At 39.5% G+C, this 9,415-nt stretch overlaps 2 protein-coding genes across 2 annotated transcripts in view; one reads left to right on the forward strand and one right to left on the reverse strand.

Annotated features, from left to right (window-relative positions):
• Window positions 1-2,015: 2,015 nt before the first annotated feature.
• On the reverse strand, window positions 2,016-7,159 carry slc25a15a (solute carrier family 25 member 15a). Its single transcript, XM_035679541.1, has 7 exons — window positions 6,836-7,159; window positions 6,656-6,726; window positions 5,635-5,893; window positions 4,567-4,707; window positions 4,299-4,474; window positions 4,040-4,198; window positions 2,016-2,852 (listed from the first exon to the last, which is right to left on the reverse strand). The coding sequence occupies exons 2-7, from the start codon at window positions 6,708-6,710 to the stop codon at window positions 2,731-2,733; spliced, it is 912 nt and encodes a 303-aa protein (XP_035535434.1). The 5' UTR covers window positions 6,711-6,726; window positions 6,836-7,159; the 3' UTR covers window positions 2,016-2,730.
• Window positions 7,160-8,650: 1,491 nt separating this feature from the next.
• The window catches only part of foxo1a (forkhead box O1 a), a 20,893-nt gene continuing 20,128 nt past the window's right edge, over window positions 8,651-9,415 (forward strand). The window contains exon 1 of the mRNA XM_035679628.1: window positions 8,651-9,411. Coding sequence (XP_035535521.1) covers window positions 9,014-9,411 — 398 coding nt within the window. The 5' untranslated portion in view covers window positions 8,651-9,013. The remainder of the gene's footprint in view (window positions 9,412-9,415) is intronic.

Below are 9,415 nucleotides of genomic sequence, written 5' to 3' on the forward strand. Positions count from 1 at the left end.
ATGTAATTAAAGCATTGTATATTTCATATGAGTATTTTTACATGCAGTAGAGAAGCACCCCCAGGAAGAGGTTACTAGCACTTTTATGCAAGGGGGTTTCAATCTGATCCTCGTTTCTCAATCAGGGTGTCTGAATGTACCATACATTTTGCATACCAAAGTACAATTTTCCCTTATTCAGGACTGAACTTTCAATTTCAAACATTATTTCAATTTTTATATTTGTTTCAATGATGCCTTCTCATTTTATATCAATACAAACTTCAAAACAAATTATATACAGTAAATGACATTGTGTCTAAACATGGAAAAACCCTGTGTTACATTTTTTGATTAGATGATAGATTTCCCTTCTTCTCTGGTCATAATAAAGTGATTACTGTGGTCCTAATTTATTTTACTCGTAATAGTGCAACTTATCACTGTTTTGTGGTATTTGAAGTGTCAAATATTTTAATACCGCCCTTCTACCTAATCAGCGGTGTCGTCAGGAAGGTTCCCAATGGCTCCTTTTACCTGTTTGAACAAAAGCTCATGCATGTTTGTTAGTCAATGGACACAGCTAAGCATTTCTTTCATCAGCAAATCAAGTGGCAGACCCTTATGGGGTCCTCTCAAATGCTTAGATGGGTTATTATGTTAGTATGCATTCTTGTTCTCATTAGTGCAAGCGGCAATGCAGTCAGCCAGTACATCTTAGTTTCCCTGCAGATTTTCCTTTAACTCTTTTCATTAGGTCTTGTGATTGGGAATGATACACTCTTCCCAGCCTATGTTTCTTGATCCTTCGTGATTGACATACAGAAATTGTTGTTGAATCTGTCAACTTTAGTTTGTTTTTTGTGCAGGTTTTACTTTGCTTGAAAGAGCCATCTGGTTTTCTGATATGTTCTGCTCAGAGTTCACATGATTATATCAGTTTTTAAACTGTAGCAACCATGTATGGAGACCACCAAGTGTTTTGTAACACTTTCAGTACCCCCCCCCCTTGCGACATGCGCAACAACAAACAACTGTGGTATCAAAGATGCAGGTGCCACCAACAACCCTGTGGCAGAACAAAAACGTCCAGTGGAGCAGTCTTTAACAACTCCCCTGTCAAACCAAAGTTGTTTCTCCTCTGCAGAGGCAGTCGACTGTACCTCAGCCAGAGCATGCAATGAAATGGTGGGATCGCCGTCGTCATTGTCAACATCAGGGGTGGTTTTTACTAACATCACCCCATGGTACATTAGTGTGGGGAGGTGATTGAGGTCTGAGAATGCTGTCTGTTTAACAGCTTCATGAATGTTGCTGCAAAGAAGCTACTAATTCTAAAACGTAGATGCTACGCACACATCTTCGACCTGACAGCACAGAAGATCTATACAATCGCCACACTTTCAAGGTGAGCACCCACAATTAGTGTATCAATTCAGTATCCAACCAAATGTAAAATATGGTCACAATCGCTCCTTCTGTTCCTGAATTACAGACTTGAATAATCCCGAAAGTGTTTTAGCAGAACATTATAACGTATATGTAGTATATAATATATATATATATACATATAATGTCAGGCTTGGGGAATAATGGATATACTGTAATTAGGTAATCGGGATACAAAAACTCCATTACAGTAACTGTAATCCATATTACATTTAATAAAAAGTTGAATAATAAGCAAGATTTCTTTTTTAAAATAAAGAATGATTTACTACCATGCACATGTGTAGTGCGTACACCACTCTGCTCTTGAGTGAAACCACAGTAATCTTACAGTTGCCAATTCATTATCACGGCCTCTAGTGAAAAAGTGCTTTCATTGGGTGGAAATTTTACCATTACTTTGTCTTTAAAGCAGAAGGGGAAAAACATCACAGTACAGTGCAAGTTATACGTTCCAGCTGTGGAAATGGTTTATAGGCTACTGCCTGAATTTGCTTAATGAAAACCAAGTCTTTCTTTAAAAAATACAGCAGAGGATGCTAAAAATCTTGTTTTCCCCATTTTCTTTTCTAGGGTTACATTGTTTTGTTATTTTAAGAAAACACATCATATATTATTAACATTATTAACACATTTTATTTATTTGCATATTTCGTACTGAGGTAATCCAAGTAACTTTGACATAATGATACTTGAATTATGTTACTGATTACATTTTAAAATCTGTAATTGTATAGGCTAACATTTTTAAAGTAACTGTCCCAGCCCTGGTCACACTGAAGTTGACCTTTGAACTTTTGGATATAATCTAAATAGCAGCTACATTTCACAGCCGTTACTTTACTGCCCATCAAGAAACTCTGTAAATCACAGAGACTTGAGGCAGAGCAGCCAGAGGACATCAGAGAGAAAACCAGAAGACATCTTGTCCACAAAATATGAAAGTTACAAAGTGCAAGAACAGATGGTGCAGAGTGGGAATGACAGAGACACTATTCACCATATTACAGGTCATAGTGTAGCATTAAAATGATTTTGAAGCTGTTATTTTAAGGTAGAAAAGTTATATAATTGGTCTCTAAGTATTACAGAAGACTCATTGATGTTAAGAACTATATTTTAAATTACTGTGGTCAGCACATTAAATTTGATATTGAAATACAGCCATACTCAAAGCACCAATATATGCATCATTTACTTTTCTTTCAAGTTTAATCAAACACCAGGACACAATAAAACTAATTTAACAGGACCATGCAGGGTTTTGCAGAATACGTCCTTCGAGTGTAAAGGTCCGCCACATCAGGCACCAACTGTCTCCATCATAAACTTGCGACTGAGCTCATAAGCCAGGAAGAGGGCTCCATTGGCAGGGAAGGTGCGAATCAAGGTAGGAGTCAGGCCAGAGTACAGAGCAGTGAACCCTGCGGGACAAGAGAGAGTAAAAGAGCTACACAGGTCATTCCCCAACATATGAGTCAGGACCCGAGCATGAGCCAGTTAGTAACAACATGCATGCGTATTCAAATAGTCAGACCAGCAGAGATCGTAAACTTCAGCTACCCTAATAGGCACTACGTTTGTAGTTTTCTCAGATTTTATGTTGATTAGATACATTGCACAAGTTCACAATAAGGTTCTGACATGTGATTATAGCTCCCTCCCAAGCATCAGTGTAACTGTAAGGGTAGCTTCATTTGTGTCATGTCAACAGATATTTACAAAGTCAAACTTTTTTAACTAATGCACTTCTAAAGAAAGTATGCGACCCGTTCTATGCACACTGAGGCAAAGTTACTCTGTATATCTCTCCATCATGCCAACAGATGGTGCAGATGGCGAGGCATGTGGCTGTGACTGACTGAGATGAGATGTACAGTTATAGTCAACTAAATGGGCAATTCAGGTCAGACTGTAGTTTTTTACACACCACAGTGTCTACAGTTTACAGAGAATAGTGGAATAAAAATATCCTTTCAGAGGCTGCTTTGATCTGAAAAAATACAATTCATTTAGGGATCTAAGACCAGCTCAAGTGCTTTCATCTCTTACTCTTCAATCGATGTTTCAGCAAATCCCTCTCAGTGCTTCGACTTTAACTTCCCTGGGCGCTTACACTTACATAACACATCAACTTTATTCAGGGCTTAATCTTAAACTGAATCTACAGCTTCTTTCAGGATTTCCATTGTAACCATCTGCCACTTCAATTTCTTTCAGTTTTCTTTCTTTTCTTTTTTTCTTTCTGTTTTATTTATGAACATTTACTGGCACCACCAGCAGTTGTGTCTCTCCCATCCTCTCTCTCTGTCAAAAATGACACAGCAGCAACTGCCTGAGAGGTATATTCTGTTACTATAGAGAGGTCGGTTATTTCTAAACTCATTATGAACAGAGTGGGAAACGCAAGTCTTGACAGCAGTGTTCTCTACTGAACCAAGGTTGTTCACAAAAAGCCTAATTATACAGTGGCTGTCCTTCAAACTATGATTACATGGTCACGTGATATAAACCAGTCTGTGCTCCCTTTTTTTCTGTAAAATGTGTGAACTATGCTGTTGAGAACCCATCTGGGTCAATTCAAATTTTTAAATGTATGTTCAGATCTTACCCTCAGTGCGTAGGATACCCATGAAGGTCTTCATAAAGCCCTCTTGCCTCCCAGCTAATGAGTAGACCTGGATCCTGGACTTCACACAGTCTATGGGGTAGACCATCACCCAAAGACAAGCTCCCCCAAATCCACCGCTGAACATGAGTGGAAGAATACCTGCAAAGACGAATATTATTTTATGGCAGCAGGTCAGAGAAAAATGATAAACTGCAAAAATGCCTGTTAAATATAAATACAAAAAATAAAATAACCATACCTATGCTGTCCTTGTCCGTGCCCTTGTACTGTGCAAATTTAGACCGACACATTTCATAGGCTCCAAAAAAGCAGAAGTAACCTGGTATCTCCCTCACAATGGTGGAGGACCATCCTTGGTAGAAACCCAGGGGACCATTTTTCTTCAACACTGTCTTCACTACTGTCCACATTGTGCTGTAATCAAACCACAAAACACAGTCAAAGGTGTATCAACTGAAACTAAACATGTTCTGCTCATTCCACTATCACTTTTTGGTCCCCCTGACCTTCTCTGTCCACTTGCAATCTTGCCAGCTGCTTCCATTTCATGCATTGCCTGAAGGCGACATTTCACCAGCTCTGTGGGGCATATCGCCGTGGCGGAGAAGATGGAGGCTAAAGACCCTGCAGATGCCTTCTGAATGTCACTAATGAGCAATGAAAAAGAGCACAGTAGAAGAAACAATAAGGGAAAAAAGAGAAAAACATACATTCCTTCCTATATTTACCACAAATAAGAGGTTGTTTGCTCTGTTGTAGTCTGCTGACTTACAAATGACCTCCAAAATTCAGTGCACTAAAAGTACAAGAAACATGTACTGTAGTTCCTCATCAGATTTTACGATAATTTCTCGTAAAATAATGTGCATATCGGGGCAAAAATGTGTCTCTCTACGGTATAAATCAAAGTATCAACACTTGAGGACGTAATCAGGTGTCAATAAAACTGTGAGCTTCAAGAAAGAAAACAAACTTCTCTTTAAAACAAGAACTATCCAGCAGCTAAAATACAGATGGGATATGCTCTGAGTTGCACAAAATGATACAATGTCAGAAGTAAGTCAGGGATTCATCTTCCCAGCAGTAATTTAAATACTTAGAATTAATAAGTATTAATATCTTAATGACATCAGTGCTACTATCAAATTCACAATATGAAAGTGGTCTGTTAGAAAATTATCTCTCGGTTATTATTCAGTCAGTCGTTTAGTCCTTAAACAGTCCCCAAAATATATGAAATTTACAATGAAATAAAATTGTGACATAAGCTTTACACAATAGTGCATGCTGACTTATGTTACTGCAGAGGGTGTGGATTGAGGAAGCAGCAACTCATGGAGGACCGAAAGGAAATGTGGAGGTGACAAATGTGAAGCAAAAAAAATTATTAGTAAGACAATTCTAAGATGTCATACTGATGGCCTGGAAACTAAGCTAAAGAACTATTATATAATATTTGTTATGTCATACAATACTGATATGCCAAAATGGTGCTCACCACCACAGCCAGTTCTGGAGCTTTATTATGAATAAACAAATAAATACACAGAAATGTGCCTTGAAAGGTGTCAAACCTGAGATTGGCCCCTTTATCCATACTGGACACAAAGCGGACCGCATCCTGGCAGAGGCCATAACTCAAGAAGAGCACAGCGTTCTCAGTGATGTTGGCCAAAAGGGCCGGGGTCGTGCCTTTGTAGAAACCACGTAGTCCTGCCTGCCTGAAGGTAGACACGAAGCAGTGGGCGAAGCCACGGTACATTGTGGGGAACGCTTGCATCTTCACCTTTGTGGTATCAAACGGCTGACCGCTCAGCACACAGGCTGTACCACCTGAGGAAGGATTTCAAGAAATGTCTTTATGAGTTTCAATACGAGAGATAAAACTGATGCAATGACTTATCAGAGCAGAAGTGGCCAAAGTAAAGTACGGGGAACTGTTTGTCATGCTTCCCCAGATAGATACACATCAGTACACAGACCCACAGTAGTTGCTGGATATGACTTTGTATTGACATAACTGTACACTTTACAAACTTTTGCTGCTGACCTCGTGACTCTCCCTCAACAAAGCCAACATTTTCTCCTACCCATAAATAGAGGAACAATGCTATGGGACATCCTTAATAATGGTGTTTCAGTACAAGCTTTATTTTCTTTTTTTTATGAAACGGTAGATTGAGAGGCAACAGTGGAGGTGAGTGAAAACCCAGGACCAAAACGTTATTATGCATATGCATTGTGTTAACTTGGATTATAGTTAAATTATGATTAATAATTTTACTTTTTAATAGGTTAGATTAAGGATCCATGGGGTCTTCATAGATATACAGTATATAGATCAGAATCAGGTTTATTGCCAAGTAAGTTTTCAAGTACGAGGAATTTGCCTTTGTACATTGGTGCAAAAGAATAACAATGAAGCGCAGAAAAGTAAAATAAAGATAAAAAGATAAAAAATAGGGACAATAAAAATCCCTCTATACACAAATATAAATAGAATATGTAAAATACACAAAATAGCCAGATACACTTAAATACTACTAAATTGATACTTAAATAAATTAGTAAATAAGATAGATAGATAGATCTCACCTATTGCTCCTGCTGAGAAGTCAATGATTGCCTGGATCATGGGCTGTGTAGCCATAATGATGATAATGAACCTGAAAATATCAAAACAACCTTCATCCTTCATCTTTTGGCACATACATGCAAACACAAAATTGAAAGTACTTGTAAAATTAGTAATGGCTGGACACATTCCCTGCTCACCTGTAGTCTCCTCAGTCTGCTGCTGTTTATCACTCGTGTTGATCTTAATCTTTCCCTCACAAACAGCAACAGTAAAACATGTATTGTGCTACAAGCTCACAGCACGTTGCTCCATATGGGCAAAAGATGAGTCTGACCCTGTCAAATACACGGACTGGTATCCACCCTTAATTCTTAGTAAGTTTCCATATGAGCATCTGATTTCACATAATGAAACTAACATTTTCGAGAACGGAGGGCAGGAGTTGAATTTCCTTGAAATTCAGCCATGCTCTGGTTTTTAATGTGCCTGTAATCTCACTGTACTTCCGTTTTCTTAGCGCCTTGTGAAATCTATCGGCGGATTGCAACAAGTTGTTCCTGCCACGCGTAAAGGGCGCACTTTACGCATAACCAAGCGCAGGCGTTTCCAGGGGAAGCAACAATAATACAGGAAACCATCCAAAATGAAAGCATGATAATTAGAGGCATAACTAGGCTGTTACATCGATATACTCTATGGACTTCCTGTCTTTGATACCACTGTTAAATATCATGTGATGTGACTGTTGACATTGCTGAGAGAATTTTTAAAAAAATAAATAAAAAAAAAGCTCTCTATCCATCTTATCTTGAAGCTTTATTCAGTTAAAACGCATTAGGCAGTTGGTTTTATTTTGAAACTATTATTTTCTGTACAAGTCCTATTTTTAACAGGCTGGCTTAATACTGTTACCTGACTGGAACAAACTGTATATCTCAATGTTTTGTTTGATAGCTGATTAGTTAGAGTAGCAGATAAATACATTTAATTAAAAAAAAACACTGGTAGAAAAAAAAGAACCATGTGTTTTACAACCATGTGTTTTAGTCATGCTGACTAAATGGAGAGTTAAATGCGGAAGAGATGAGATGCTGGTTGTGTCTAGTTGTAATACCTGACAATGGCCACAAGATGTCAATAAAGTCCATAGTTGACTGAGGACGCGCAGAAAACAGCTTCAATCCAACAAACCACCGGCAGCAAACCTCCAACTGAACACACTAACTAACTGTTGTGTATGTGCATTGATTTAACTGTGAGGAGCCGCTCTTTCTTCGTTTCTTTTCAACAAAATATGCTTTAATACTTTTCTTAAAACTGTCTTTGTGTTTTTATTTTCAGAGTTATTATACAGAGTTAGTATTATTGGTAAAGATGTAACCTTTTTTAGTATATCAATATTGCTAGTTTTGAGAAATTGTAGGTTATTTTTTGTAAACTCTGTCCCTTAAATTATTATATGGTATGAACATTGGCTGTATAGCAACAGTACTAGTACACTTATCCATTTTGGTGGATAATGGATTTAGAAACTTAAAGCCTACTCATAAGGAGTAATACGGAGTTGCTGTCTCAACGAGTTGCACGGGATAAAACATGACCATCAATAATGTATATAATGTACATGGCAGATGACCAAAACACATATTTAACCCTAAATAACTGAAGGACTGGGCTGAGTGAGAGGACATTTTCACATGAATTCAATTCGGTTTTATCAATCAACGAGGTGACAAAAATGTGAAGTTGAGTGAAGAAAGTGAAGAAATGAAGTACTATCTTGATCTAAAGTGTAAAACAATCGGCCACGATGGATTGTGAATAAACTCCCGTTGAGCTGGTTAAGAGTTCAGTATTTCTTTGCTCTTCAGACACAGTGTTTACTAGACGAAGGAATGAAAACAAGGACTATTTTTTTTTCGTCCAACTCTTTCGACGCTGTCCATTGGCGGTCTCCTGCTGTCAATCAAGAGTGGGCGGTGTCAGCTGACAAATGATAGTTCCAGTAAGTCCTCACATGCTGTACAACACAGAGAGTCAACAGGCTGTTGGGGCGCAGACGGAACATCACTACGACTGGATACCAAAAACACAGCAGCGGCTCAGACACTGTGGACACTCAGACGAGCTTCTTTTCCTCATGAAAGGCCTTTTTGGAAACATACTTTTTGTTGCGGTTAACACAGATTTTTACCGGCTTGGGATGTGACTTCCAGTGTAGTGACTTTGCGCCCAGGCGGAGCACTGTTTCCCCGGACACATTTTGTCTTGTGTTCGCTCACATTTCAAAGGCGAACTTGCTACTTTTCGAGGGGCGACAGGTTCGTCACATTTACATGACATTGTAACACTTGTTGCTCCGTCACCTCTCGACCATGGCGGAAGCGGCCCAGCAGCCACACCTGGTGGAAATCGACCCGGATTTTGAGCCCCTGTCGCGGCCCCGGTCGTGCACTTGGCCCTTGCCCCGGCCGGAGTTCATCAACCCGGGCGACTCCAACACGTCCTCGCCCGTGCCGTCTGTGAAGCAGGAGCCCGCCGGCAATGCCGACTTCATCAACAACCTTAGCCTGCTGGAGGAGACCGAGGACTTCACGGAGCAGAAGCCTGTCATCCTGTGCACTGATTTCCAGTGTCAGGAGAACTGCGTCCACCAGCAACCTCCACAGCAGCAGCAGCAGCAGCAACATCAGCAGCAACATCAGCAGCAACATCAGCAGCAGCACCCGAACCCGCAACTCCCGCATCATCACCATCACCATCAGCAGCAGCAGCAG

This window comes from Morone saxatilis, unplaced genomic scaffold, assembly GCF_004916995.1.
Source record: "Morone saxatilis isolate NCDOM2014 unplaced genomic scaffold, NCSU_SB_2.0 Contig8, whole genome shotgun sequence".
Classification (NCBI taxonomy): Eukaryota; Metazoa; Chordata; class Actinopteri; family Moronidae; genus Morone; species Morone saxatilis.

Excerpts from the sequence above, each read along its gene's own strand:
- slc25a15a (XM_035679541.1), bottom strand. The coding sequence starts at position 6,710 with ATGGCTACACAGCCCATGATCCAGGCAATCATTGACTTCTCAGCAGGA. Across the intron at positions 4,708-5,634 it reads GATAAAGGGGCCAATCTCAG|TGACATTCAGAAGGCATCTG; the intron begins GTTTGACACCTT and ends ATTGCTCATTAG. Across the intron at positions 2,853-4,039 it reads GGGTATCCTACGCACTGAGG|GGTTCACTGCTCTGTACTCT; the intron begins GTAAGATCTGAA and ends CTTGTCCCGCAG.